A 14324-nucleotide genomic window follows, 5' to 3' on the forward strand; every position below is an offset into this window, starting at 1 on the left:
GGTCATGACGTGTGTACATCTTCAGCTGTGCTAGGTGGTGCCAACCCCTTTTCGAAATTTGGCTGTACCAATTTCCACTCCAATACAGTATTTGAGTTTCCGTTGCTCCATAGTTTTACCATATTTTTTTTGTATAGTCAGACTTTAAAATTTTTGTCCATCACAAGTGAATTCGAATGCTTTCTTAGGAAAGAAAACCCTTTACATCCGTCAGCTTTCTTGCTACGGGGGTGCGCCGGTACCGACACGCCAAGCGGGGGCGCTAACCTCCAGGAGCAACGAGGGTGCGAGATAGAGCGGCCGGAGGGAGCGCCGCGGGGAAGCCGGAAGTGGCGCCGCTTCCGGCGGGGCCGCCATCTCGCCGTGAGACAGCAGGAGCCGCGCCGCGCGATGCTGTCCTCCGCTGCCCGGTTGCCGTGCTCCGGCAGAGACCCGGCGCTGGAGCCGCACGGCGCCGCGGGCCCTGTGCAGCTGCGCTTCTCGCCCTACGCCTTCAACGGAGGGTGAGCCCCGAGGGCCGCGCTTTCGCTTTCTCCCCCGTTCCTGCTCGAGTCGCCGCCCCGGGCCCCTAGCCGTGGGCGCTCGGGCCGCCTGGCTTCCGGCTTCTGGTGGCCGGCCCCCGGGTCTGGTGCGGACTACCGCGGGTCCCCGCTCTGTGCCGCAGGGAGACGTCAGGGAGGCTCTGAGACCTGCCTCTGACCTGGAGGATCTTAGACGCGGTCCTCCGGTGCGGTTTAGCATCTGAGGTTCGGGTCCTAGGCGCGACGGTGAGGGGCGGCTTAGCATCCGAGGTTCGGGTCCGAGGCGCGGAGCCGCGGCGGCGAGGGGCAGCCCAGCGTTCGAGGTTCGGGTCCGAGGCGCGGCGGTGAGGGGCGGCCCAGCATCCGAGGTTCGGGTCCGAGGCGCATAGTCGTGGTGGCGCTGCTCGCTGCGAAGTCCGATCGGATGACGCGGTCATTTTCTGTTTGAAGGGGAAGGTAGGATGAGTTGTCCAGGCTTAGTTTCATAGATCAGTACTTGTCTTTAAGGTTTAGCTAAGTCCAAGGAAACAGAAACTCAGAGTGGGGACCTTTTAATGTGTGCGTTTTTGCATGTTGCGTTCAAGTTGTCTTTCTTTTTTTGGTGCCAGCTTTATCTCGCGTAATACTTTCCCTTAGTAGCACGCTGAAAGAATTGATAGAAAGATTCTGTTTAGGGCTCTGAATGAAGATCGACGTAACAATGTAAATTGAAGTAATGGTTATATCAACCAGACTTTGTGCTTGAAAGCATGCACACCCAATTCGGACAGATGGTTAAGATAACTGGGTTAGTTATTACTTAAGCAGGTACTTCTGGATTAGAAATTTTAAGGCAGGTGTTTGGAGTATGTTGGAAGGAGAATGGAGGCCTGTGATGTTAGCCTTATTTCTGCCCCTGAAGGGCGGTGTGGTCTTGGGTACCTCTCAACTTCTTGAACCCAAGTTTCCTTATCTTTATTAGCTATTTTTAGTTTGGGAGAAGAATCAAGAGAAGCTTTTTGTAAATTTCAAGTGGTTATCTTTTCTAATCCTCACGATATTTGAGCGTTAGATGGTCTTAGCCCCATCTTGTCAAGTGAACTGGGGCTCGTAGAGGTTAAATGGCTGCAGGTGCAGAGCTGGTGTGGAGCTGAGCCAGGACCTGAATCCCTGGCTCTGTTGCCACTGAGCACGTCTGCTCTTGCCATTGCCCTTCTTAACACTTCCTGTGACAGCTAGTGAATAGTTACATCCTAAGATGGGTTATTAGACCCTTCATGGGGCAGTTACAACTTTTTCTAAGACTTTTCAAGGTACTTAATATTCAGTACTTCTTACTCACTTTTTAACCCCTTGTAATCCAACTTAAGCCATTATTGCCCTAAAACTTAGCCACTTATGACTTTCTGGTTGTTAAATTACCGTTTCTCAGTCTTTGTTCTTTTTGTCCAGCGTGTGTTGCTGCTTGCTCTTGGGCGGCCTTTGCTTCTGCATAGTAAAGTTCAGTTCCCTATCTTTTTCTACTCTAATTCTTTACTTGTGATTAAACTTCAACTCGTTGACCTCCATGTTTGTCACTCAGCCCTGTCACATATCATGGGAGGATAATGTACAAATCTGTTTCTCCAATTTTACCTCTCACGAGTCTCTCAATTCTGGCTTCTTAAATAAAACATTTGTACCTGGACTCTTTGCTCTCACCTTAACCCAAGATACTAAGACAGAAAGCAAGCTAATTATTCCTCTCAATCACCTCTTCTCCTTTGCACTGCTTATAATTATGCCATCGCTTACCCAAATTTAAAATCTTGGATGTCATAATTGGCTCTTCCAGCTTCTCACACATTTTGGTAGTTACAAAAACTTGTACAATTTGTGTGTTTATGTTTTTTGGATTTGTTTCTTCCTGTTCCTGTTGCATGAATCTTATTGGAACATTGTTTCTGTCCTATTTCTCATATCATGTTGTTGTCACGCTAGTCTTCTTAAAACTCCACTTTGCAGATGGAACTTTCCTCGTTCTTGCTTATATAACCTTTATGATCCCTCGCTAAAATTCCAAAATCTTTGATTGACGTTTGGGATTTTCTGTCGTCGGATCCCTGTCCAGCACATAAGCCTCCACTTGCTTACACAAAAAGGGACACCTGAACCAGTTGTTTGAATGTATCATTTGAATTATTACCTGTTTTCCTTTATTCACTGCCCATATTATCAGGAATGCCATTCTTTTCCGTTTCAGAGCTTTAGTGCACATCCCACCTCAGTAAGGATGGTGGCTAAAGTTTTCCAAGTGCTTACGCTCTGTTATCCCCATGCTGGGTGCTTTCTGTGAGTGATGTCATTAACTCACAGTCATCCTGTAACACAGGAACTGCTGTTATCGTAACTTGAACTTGGATGATTTGTCGAAGGTCGCAGAGCTAGTGAGTGGCAAGGACAGGTCTCAAGTACCTCCAGAGCCCACGTCCTCAGTGATCACTGCTCATACGTTTGCCACAGTGATCATAGTTAGCACTTACTGGGGGACCAGTTATGTTTCAGGCATTAGTATGAGGGCTTTACAATTATTAACTCAATCCTTGCAGCACCCTGACAAGATCACTACCATTATGACCTCTGATCTACATATCAGGACACTGAGGCCTTGAGAAGTTAAGCAGCTTACCCACAGCGTCATGTCTGCTGAGTAGGAGAGTCAGAATTGGAACTCAGTCTGCTTTTGCAGTTCACGCTGTAGGCCTCTTCAGTAAACTGCTGTCAGATCATACAACCACAAAGGGAGAAGTTTGATCTTTGTTCATTTTTCAACAGATATCTGGGTGTCTACGGAATGCTAGACGTTATAGAAGGGCTTGGATATAAAGAAATGAAAACACCAAGCGCCTCCTTTCAGCTCCGATAGCTTGTGTTATGGTACCGCTGTCTACACCTGAGCCTCCTGGGCAGGGCCCTGCCTTTGGCTGTTTTGTATTATCAGTGCCTTACACAAAATAGGTGCTTAACTTTTTGAAGATGATAATTCAGAGGTGCTTCTGTGACCATCTGCAAAAGAACCTTTGCTCTGATTTAGGCTTGTGGTTTTTGGGGAGTACTTAATGTCTTCTTCGCAGATGACGTGTAGCCAGGGCTCCTTTCCCCCCATCTTCCCTCTTCCATCTGAATCCTGCTCTTGCTCACATCTAGTGAATTTTATCCCTATATGTGCTATGGAGCCCTCTCCTGTTGGGAGAGGAGTTACTGCCATCTGGAAGAACTCATTAATGTTTTTGTCTTTCTTTTCTCCTCAGTACTATCTTGGCAATTGCTGGAGAAGATTTTTCCATTGTTGCTTCTGATACTCGATTGAGTGAAGGATATTCAATTCACACCCGGGACAGCCCCAAATGTTACAAATTGTAAGTAAATATTTCTAAGGACACATTTCCCAGTGCTTTGTGATGATTTAATGCTGCAAGAGATTCAACTTCTGAACAATTTGCTTCATGAGTTTCTAGATTGCCTCTTTGCAGCTTAGCTTGCATTTTTGTTAGAAAACGATTTTCTAAATTTGTGTTTCGTCATACTTACACAAGCGAGCCTAGAGTATATCTTTGCAAATTTGTGTATATTGACAGAATGAATTTCTAGAGTGGAATTGTTGAGTGAAAGTGCTGTGCATTTAAATTTTTACTAGGTACTCCCAAATGTCCTTTCTAAAAAGTTAGATCATATATACTCTTCCCCAGTATCTGAGAGTACCCATTTTCCACGGCATCACCAGCATTAGGCATTATTGGCCATTCTAATTGGTTGAAATCATCTCTTGTTTAGATTTGGATTTCTGAGTGACATGGAGGCTCTTTTCATATATGTATGGTGACTTGTGTCTCTGTAGCTTTCATAGAACTTTACCCATCTTTCCGTGGGGGGGTCGTTATACAGGTATAATTGATGCAGAATGTTGTATTGATTTCAGGTGTACAACACGATGATTCCATATTTGTGTATATTGCAAAATGGTCACCGCAGTAAGTCTGCTTAACGTCTGCATCACTATCCATGATTACAAGATTCTGCTTTCTTGTGATGAGGACTAAGATCTGTTCTCTTAGGAACTTTCAAATATGTGATAGAGTATCATTAACCATAGTCACCATGCTGTGCATTCCATCCCCAGGATCCTTTGTGTTGTTAATGATTTTCATATTTGTGGGAACCCTTTGTACACAAGAAAGTTAAAATTAGACTTTGGTCAAATGTACTACAAATATATATTCTTTGGTTTATTTTTTTAAACTCTGGTCATCTTATTTTTCTTTGTAGAAGTTTTAATTTTTTATGCAAAGTTATGACACTTTTCTATATGGACATTGGATTGTATCATACTTAAATCAGCTGCCCGCAAAACAAGATTGTAAAAAAGTCACCTATGTTTTCTTTAGTCCATTCAGAGTTTCATTTTTTGTTTAAGTCTTTGATCCACCTGTAATTCGTGTGATACAAGGAGTGAAATTTCAGGATTCAGACCTCCCACCCCTCTAAGGGCTAACTAGTTGTCCCATTACCATTTAGTAAATAATGGGAATAGGAGTTTTAAATTTAAAATTGTCCAAGACGTGTTTTGCCTTATTGTCTAATCAACTCAATTTCCTGAAATGTGCTTTTTACAGAACAGACAAAACAGTCATTGGATGCAGCGGTTTCCATGGAGACTGTCTTACCCTGACAAAGATTATTGAAGCAAGACTAAAGGTAGATGCCTTTGTGCATGTCTACACTGTTGAAAGTTAATAACAGTTCGTTACGTTATTTTAAGCATACACGGTCAGTACTGCTCAGAATAACTGGAGAAGTGCTGGGTCCGCAGGTGAAACTGTAGGCTATCCTAGAAATGAAGTGACGCTGTCAATGCAGCATCACTAACACAGCATAATGTGAAACTACAGGAAATTCCGTTTGTTAAAGTGACTGTACAGTAGAAAGGATTCTCTATCCTTTTTGGAGATACCCTGGGAGGGAGTTCCTCTGAAGATATTCTTCCCTCAAAATCAAACAACTCAATTTCTGTGGAGGAGCCAAGCTTTTAGACGGGAGGGTGGTTTGAAGTACCATCAGGTGACATGCTTTCCCGCTGTACAACATTGCACTCTTACTGGACAGGACATGTGAGCAGGAACAGGAAAGAATGAGCCAGGAGTGTGGATGAGAGTCACAGCCTAAGCCCATGTCACCCAACAGCTTAACAGGTGTTTGTTGACAGCCCCTGGGGAAGATGTGACACCAGATAGATGGGGGTAGAAGAGAGGAAAAAGGTTCATATTAGGAAGAAGTGAGAGAATGAGAGGGACTACCCTGCTTGCAGTTTTTAAAGGGGCTGACCTCTCACTGTCTGCGTGTCTTTCATGCAAGATGGGCAGGCATGTAGAACAAAGGCATACTGGCTCTTAATGAAACCCAAAGCCTATCTGGATTTTGATTACGGCCTGTGCGTATTACACAGTGTTTGCTTCAGCTGGTTTCAAGGAAAACAGGATAGGAGTAGTTTGGACTGTATTAAAATGAATTTTGTCTGCAATAACCAGCAAACACAGATTCTTCTCAGTTGGCAGCACTGCAGGGTTGGAGTGGGACTCTAAGCCACCGTATGTCAGTATTCACTTATATAGATCTGTGTCTCAAGCAACTATAGCCTAGTGACATTTTTTTCTTGGCTGTGGAATATCCGTACTACATGTATCAATATTATGTGCCTTGACTCTCACTTAATTTTGTAGGATATATGTTATGATTTTTACATAGTTGGTAAGTCCATCTGGTATATGAAAAAATTAGGGGTGATCATGTTCTGTTTTGCCTATTTGTAAATAACGTGAAATTTTTTACACTTAAGAGCAATGTCATAGTCACTGGAGTGTGAAATGCATTTATTTAACTGACACTTGCTTTTTGAATGTGTAGAAATGGTTTCGTTTCGTATTTATCAATTGTTAATACTTAAAATCTTTACTTATATCGAAAGCTTCAGCGACTTATATTTATTGACATATTTATACAATTCCTAATGCATATCTTGTAAGTGGAACTTGGAGAACAAAAATAAGCATGACATGGAGGTTAGTGTTTTGTTAATAAAATGAGAAAAGGAACAGTGAGTTTACCTTAATACACAATCCTTGAAATTTTTCTTTCATACATTATTACATAAATGGTGAGGTGAATAAAATGTTGGTGCATGCTTGTGAAATGAAATGAAGTTAAGAATTTTTTTTATAACCTTCTCCTTGGGAAAAAATTCTTCCGTACACCAATTTATCCATCACATGTAGCTCATTTCCGGTCTTTCTTCAGTATTTTGACTGTCACTGTTTGATTTTACAGTACTCTGGTTTCTCTTTAGACATGCATGCTTTGTGGCTGACAAAGAAATTGGTAAACTTAAATTCATTTTACGTTTGTAATTTTTGTAGAATTTCTCGGTCTACTGCATAATTTAGGATTTCCAAGGAGGTGGTAAATCTAGGATTGGAAGTCACTGTATGAGATCCTGTTTTGGATGCTTCTGTTCTCCATGGTGGATGCTTTAAGGAGGAAGACCACTGTCCTGCACTAGAATATGCAGAGCAAGGGTGCTCCGCCCGCACCTTCTGTTTGCACAGATACCTGCTCTGCAGAGGGAGTTATATCTGGGTCTGACCAGGGGTCAGCAAACTATGTGTAAAGGACCAGATAGTAAATGTTTTCAACTTTATGGACCATTTGGTCTCTGTTGCAGCTACTCAGCTCTGCCGTTGTAAGGCAAAATCAGGCATAGACAGCATGGAATAAATGAACGAGACTGTTTTCCAGTGAAACTTTATTTACAGAAGCAGATGGTGGGCTGGATTTGGCCCACGGGCTGTAGTCTGCTGACCCTGGTCTAGATGCAGAGTGGAGAGCTGGATTTGAAGCATCTTCCCCAGGTCACCTCATATGCACATGTAAGTGTGCCTTCGCTCTTAAATCAGCAGTGCCTGAGATAAGATGGCGTGAAAAATAGTCTTTAAACCTAGCATTCTGTCCCTTGAAAATTTTTATACCACCCAAAATGAGAGTATCATGAATTGATATTCTTAGTAATACTGTCTTGTTCTATTGTGAAAGAAATAAGCATCCTTTCAGCAAGATACTCATTCATTCTTTTCACTTTACTGTTCATTGTTTAGTCTAGTATATATATTCTGCCTCTCCATGTCTGTTATTTTTGTTAATGGTTTGCAGATGTATAAGCATTCCAATAACAAGGCCATGACTACGGGGGCGATTGCTGCGATGCTGTCTACAATCCTCTATTCAAGGCGCTTCTTTCCCTACTACGTTTACAACATCATCGGGGGACTTGATGAAGAAGGTAGATTCTTTCTTTCTGGAAAACGGAGGGGGTGGCATTTCTTAAATGTGTGTTTCCACCTAGAGTTGAAAAGAGCTATAAACGCCATCTTGCCCAACAACCTCATTTTCTGGATAATTAAAGCAATGAAGAAACTAAAACTAACAGGGAAATAAATGACTATCTAAAGACACACAGCAAGTGATATATTAAAGCTCCAATAGTGAATGAAGTCAGTTATTTTACTGTTTTCTCAAGATCTTGAATGAGTTCAGTAGTAGATAATTAGCATTTTTATCTTATAGGAAGAAGTCTGACTTGGAGAAGGTTGACCTGAGTATGATTCTAAGTAATCACAATTTATTAACAAGCGTATTTAACTTCGATAAGTTTTTTAAAAGTGATGTCTTAGAAGAAACGCATGCATTTCCACCAGTGTTTTCGGAATATTTTTGAAACACCTCTTTAATTTTCTGTCAGAGTCAGGCCTAAGAAAATCATTCCTGTTACTTGATATTTCCATCCTGTTTTTGATCCAAAGCTGTATTTCGGAGCAGGGGCACTGATGTTTTTCGCCAGGTCCCATTTGGATTGACTTGGTTGCTTCCAAAACGAAATACAATCTCCCAGCACAGATCTGTGCCACCGTTGAGGGTAGTCCCTTGTCAGAAGAAGTTCCAGGAGTGTGTGAGTGAGGACACCGCCACGGAAATAAGTGTGTCTTCTGAGGGAGACTCTGGGTGGGAAGGAGTCGGACTCTTCTCAGTTCCTTCTCTCTAAGACGTCAACTCCTGTCCCTTTCTGTTTTCGTTGCTCTCCCCGTCTTTAACTGCTACCCCATATGTGGCCTCAGGGAGCATTCTGATCATTTTGCCCCCCAGCTTGAGATGGAGACAGGTTAGGTTGACACCATTTCTTTCAAGGATTTCAACCTTCCTTGAAAACAAGCAGAAAATGTAAATCATAGAAATGGTGAATAGAAATTACCGTAAACCTAGGTCCTTCTAACCACAGATTAGCTTGCCTAACCCAGCAGGCTGGACACCTCTCGTGCCTTTCTTGACTCACATTATGTTTTGACGTGAGTATCAGATTAATAAATTCAGATTTTAGCAACATTAATAATAGCTACTATTGAATTTCAGCAGGCTGGAGTGTCCTTGGAGCTTTCCTGAGAGTCAGGCTCATTTGGGGAAGCTCGCATCTGCTCAGCAGCTGGGGTTTGGTGCGTGGCCGGTGCTTGATCTCCACGTGATGGTTTGGGCGATGGCCCCAGACGTTTCTAACCATCTTTTCTCATCTTACCCGGTTTCTTTGATTATTCTTTAAATTAGTTTTTATTTCTTAGAGGAGTTTATGTGTAATAAAGTAGTCCTCTGCCCTCCTTTCTCTTCCCCGAGACAGTCTTCAGCTCCCTCCTCCCGCTGTGCTGCTCTCTGGGTGTCTTTCCTTGTTGGAGTGGTTTACGTCTCGCAGCAGATTGCTGAGAAAGAAATCAGGACACCTTTTTTGAGACTTTGCTTTTAGGGTCTTTTCTTTGTCTTGGTGTTCTGAATGTTAGCGTGCTGTTCCTTGGCTGGGGTCTTTTCTCACTTCTTGTGTCTTCTCCTCCATCTCCCCTCCCCACCTTCTTGACAACCACCTGGATGATGGTCCTGTATTACCTCATTTTTTTCCCCGCATGTTGTCCATCTGTTTTTCTTTTTGTTCTACTCTGAGGATTTCTCCAACTTAGCTTCTCATCCTTTACAGAGTTGTTTTTATTTCTGCTGTTATTAATTTCCACGAGCTTTTTCTTATTTCTGGCTTCCTTATTTTTTTTTTTAAGTATCCTGTTATTAGATTTTTTTGTACTTCCTTTGAAGTTTTCCTGTGTTGGCTGCGTTTTATCAGATTGCTTTTTTCATTTTGTTTATTTATGGCTTCAGTCTTCTGTGTTGGAGGCTTCTTTCAAATTTCTGTTCATTTTCAGCTGTCCATTCAGACTGAAGAGTGATATTCCAAAGTCTGATTGTAAATTACGGTCTGCATTGTGTGGCATATCAACTTTGCATTTAATGCTTCTGTTTTCATTACTGCCCTTTACCCCATCTGATGTGCTCCTAAACCTGCTGCCCCAAGTCCAGCGCCTCTGTCAGGGTCTCAAGAGACTGAACTTCTGTCTTTTGTGTGGGTGAGGCGGGGACCTGGGGAGCAGCGCTCCTTACAGAGACCTTCAGGACACTGGGGTAAGCAGCTGACTTTCAGGACAGTGAGATCAACTGCTGACCTTCAGGACAATGGGATCAACTGCACCCTAGTTTGCTTACTGGTCCTGTGAAGGTCATTTAGGTAGTTTCCAGTTTCCTTAATATAAACAACAGGATGCACATCCCTGCATAAAATTTTGTGTGCTTCTCCAACTAAGCTCATCTCCCTGGAAAAAATTCCTAGAAGTTAAGTTTCTGGGTCAGATAATATATGCTCTCTGCATTTTGATGATGTCACTGGCTTGCCCTTCAGAAAGCATGAGCCAGTGCCCTCTACCGGCAGGGGTGTGAGTAGCTGGGGTTTTTTTGCATCCTTACCAGTATCAGGATTAACACATTTTAAACAGCTTTGCCCAATAAATACTTCATTGTTTTAGTTTATGTATATTTTTCATTTATTGAAGTTGAGCATCTTTTTGTATTTCGTGACCTTTTCATTTCTTCTTTGGAGACTGACTCATATATTAATCTTTGCTCATTTCCTTATTTTCAGGTTAGTCTTTTTCGTGTTGATTTATAAGAACTCCAACCACCAGTGTCAACCTTCTGTAGTGTATGTGGCAAATGCTTCCCAGGCCTGCTCTGTCTTTTACATTTTGGGGGTGTCTTTAGCTACACAGAGGTTTCTGAGTTTCCTGCAGGCAAATCTGTCAGTCTCTTCTTTATGGGATTAAGTGTCCTGCTTGTTAGAAAGGCCTCCCCCATCCCAGGCTTACCTCTATTTCTTTCCAGGACTTGTCTGGCTTTTTTTTTACATTGAGAACATTTTGCTTTACTGGAATTATTTTGATGAAGAAAAACACTTTATATCTACAGTCAAGACTCATGCCATTCTGCACTGCTGTTACAGGTGTCTCTTTTGCCTTTTCTCAGGGTCTTTCTGTCCTACTCGTGTTTTCCTCAAGTCTATGAGTGCAGTTTTCTGAGATTGGTTCCACCCTCAAGTGTGGGCCTCATTCTACTTGTGGCCTGTTGGGCTCACGAGATAACAGTTGCTCTTCTGACTTTAAACCTTGTATCCTTTCTTCTTGTGTTGAAGTTAGTCACCTGCCCGCTCTGGTCTTGTTCCTCGTCCTAAGCTTGCTTCCAGCGGAAACATTCCCCTGGGTTCTCCTAGGTGACCTCAGAGGCTGCCTTCTCAGCAGGGAATTCTGTCTTCATAATTCTACATGGAAAAAAGACACACAGCTAAGGGTGGCCATTGTCCATGGGTGGTAAGAAAACTGTCCTCTCACATCCCCAGGGTAACTGCTGGAGCATTTCAGTTCTGGTGTAATGTGGTTTAACAATCAGTTATATCACTTTTAAGTCACATCTTGTAAATGATCCATGATTTCTCACACCCAGGACAGTTGTTTTTAAAAGGGTTTTTTTTTAAATTACAGTGACGGACGCTTGTTCTTTGTAATAAAGTCAATACTGAAGCTTACGAGGTGATTCCCTTTTCTTGCCTCCAGTCCCACAAAGATAACTGACTGCAATTTGCTGTTTATCTTTTCGTACATTTTTGTGTGCTTATACAGATATATGTATGGTTTTCATATGCTTTTAAACAAAAATGGGACCGTGCTATACGTGTCACAGAGCTCTTCATTTTACGTTGTCCTGTGGATGTGTCCCCGCCCCGTCTTCCTCTTCCTGGGCTGTACATCGCTGTGTGGACGTGCCATTTTCTGCTCATGGATTTTAGGTTGCATTTAAGGTTTTGCTCTTTTCAGAGATACAGAGATGGTCTCTGTGTATTGATGTAAGCGTTCTTGTAGACAAATCCCATTATATAAGTGAAGGTAGTACTTTCACGTTTTGATAGATCCCACGCCAGATTGCTCTTCATAAAAAAGCATCATAATTGGTGCTCGCTTCAGGGAGCCTGCAAGCCCCGTTGATCCACCCACTCACCGTTGTCTGACTGTTAGGTTAACAGTGGGTGGATTCAGATCCTGTTTTTCTGACAAAAAGAGTGATTCTTAATTTTGGTAGTACAAAGCAAGTGGTTATATTTTAGGCAAAACTAACCTTTTCTTGTGGCTTTTGTGTTTTTCTGAAATTTCTCCTTGAGTAAATTGGTTTTTTATGGTGCTGATGCTGAAGAATGTGCTTGCTATTAGTTTAAAAATGCACAGTAAGTTTTCCCTGGGACTGCTCACGGTCATTGCTAGGGAAATGTTAAGTGCAAGTCTGTACTGGAACTGGACTGGCTCATTTTTTAGGAATATCGTGAGGAGTTTGGTGCAGAACTTAGAGCAGGACCCCTGATCCTTAACCAGTGCACCTGTGAGACCACATACGCATTGGGAGCTGCAGGGTAGTCATAGGTGACGTCAGTGTGAAGGGAGCTTAAAGCTCCTGGTGGCAAACACCATAATGGAGATGAGTGGGAGGTGGGCCTCTGACTGCATTCTGAGGGGAGCTGGGCAGACTGCTGGGTGTCACCTGGACAACAGTGAGTGTGCTTCTTGCTGGAATTTGGCTAAAATTTTAGCTGCTGGTCCATTTTGTATCACACTTTGAGTAAATTTACCTTTACCTTGATTTGGGATTGTGGTCAGGATGCATCCTCATGGAGACTGTTTTCTTCTTTAAGGGAAGGGAGCCGTGTACAGCTTTGACCCAGTGGGCTCCTACCAGCGAGACTCCTTCAAGGCTGGAGGCTCAGCCAGCGCCATGCTGCAGCCCCTGCTTGACAACCAGGTAACGAGCCTGCGTCCAGGTAGTGGTGACGTTGACACGAATCGCTTTCCTCCGAGTCCTCTTCCTTAGCTGGGGAGAGCAGGGCAATCAGGTTTTCTTGTAAATCACCGCTGAGTTTGTTAGGCAGATTTGCCCCCCCAAAACCTTCTTGCCTCTGTTGTGCCCACGCTTCTGCGGCCCTTCTGCTGCTCCCATGGCTTCAGCTTCTCCTGTGTTCTCTTGACTTCAAAATCTCTTATGTCAGCCACGGTTGGTCCGTGTTTTCAGGTCTCCTCTTGCCATCTTTACCTGAAGATCATGAAAATACCTTTCTCCTCCATACTCATCATTTCTCTGTCACCTAATTTTGTGTTCTCACTTCCAAGTAAATTTTTAGTTTGCCCTCCTTTTCCATTCTTGCTGGCTGAACTCAGAGCTGCATGGCGTCTTGCCCGGGGTGGTGTTTCCTCACATCTCTGTCTCAAGCTGGCTTCCCTAGTTCATGCTCCCTGCTTTTCTAAACTGTGTCACGTATGGTGACTTCTCTGCTTTTTGCGTGTCTGCCTCCTCTCCCGTCACTCCACTTTCCACCCAGATCCTTGAGAGGATGTCCTGTCCGAGCCTTCGGACGCCCCACACCCTTGTCTAGAAGGTCACTCCGCTCTAACTCCACTTTATCCTTCCTCATCCCCACTCTAGCGTGTTCTCTGCTGAAGCCTTTCTTCCTCCAGTAGATTTAGTTATGGCTGCTTGGGGCTCCCCTCGCTCTTCTTTCTTGTTAGTTATCGCACGTTCTGCGAGATGCTCTGCTTACAGATGTCTGCCTCTCTAGACTATGTGCTTCTCGGGGCAGGAGCTTTGTCTCAGTGAGTATTTGTCAGATGTTAGGTTTGTGTGATTCAGCCAGATCTGGAAGCGTTCAGCTGAGCAACATTTTATTTTATGCGTTTATTACGAATCCTTCAATATGTGCATGTGTTGGGGGAGACTTGACCCTCCTTTGTGCTGTCACTCGATGCTTCATTCAAGTTTCCTGTCCCACCAGGTCGGCTTTAAGAACATGCAGAATGTGGAGCACGTCCCGCTGTCCTTGGACAGAGCCATGGGCCTCGTGAAAGACGTCTTTATCTCTGCTGCCGAGAGGGACGTGTACACTGGGGACGCACTCAGGATCTGCATCGTGACCAAGGAGGGCATCAGGGAGGAGACCGTTCCCCTGAGGAAGGATTGATCCATGTGCTGTTAGCCTTAATCGGTTCAAAACTGGTTAACTTTGTCCTTTGGAACTGTTCACTCACTCGTTTTATTAAAAATAAAACCTCAGGTTCTCATTTGATAACTTGTCTTCTCGCAGAAGGACAGATCCAGGAAGTAGAATTCCTTCTTCCTGTCGTTTTCCTCATTCTTCCATACTTTCCTGTCTTCAGAACTATTTCTGTGTTTTAAGGATGAAAAAACGTACAGGTCGTGTCAGTTTTTCTTCACATTTATGAGAAGGAACTGTATCTGGAGAAGTTGACTTTGATCCATTTGTCGTCGTGATGTTCAGCCCATCCT

General features: G+C 43.3%; 1 protein-coding gene across 1 annotated transcript; it reads left to right on the forward strand.

The window, feature by feature from the left end:
- Nucleotides 1-22: 22 nt before the first annotated feature.
- On the forward strand, nucleotides 23-14106 carry PSMB1 (proteasome 20S subunit beta 1). The gene is made up of 6 exons (XM_008540596.2): nucleotides 23-503; nucleotides 3791-3898; nucleotides 5153-5234; nucleotides 7740-7869; nucleotides 12682-12788; nucleotides 13813-14106. The coding sequence occupies exons 1-6, from the start codon at nucleotides 391-393 to the stop codon at nucleotides 13996-13998; spliced, it is 726 nt and encodes a 241-aa protein (XP_008538818.1). The 5' UTR covers nucleotides 23-390; the 3' UTR covers nucleotides 13999-14106.
- Nucleotides 14107-14324: the final 218 nt, after the last annotated feature.

The sequence above is a fragment of the Equus przewalskii genome, chromosome 32, assembly GCF_037783145.1.
Source record: "Equus przewalskii isolate Varuska chromosome 32, EquPr2, whole genome shotgun sequence".
NCBI classification, from domain to species: Eukaryota; Metazoa; Chordata; class Mammalia; order Perissodactyla; family Equidae; genus Equus; species Equus przewalskii.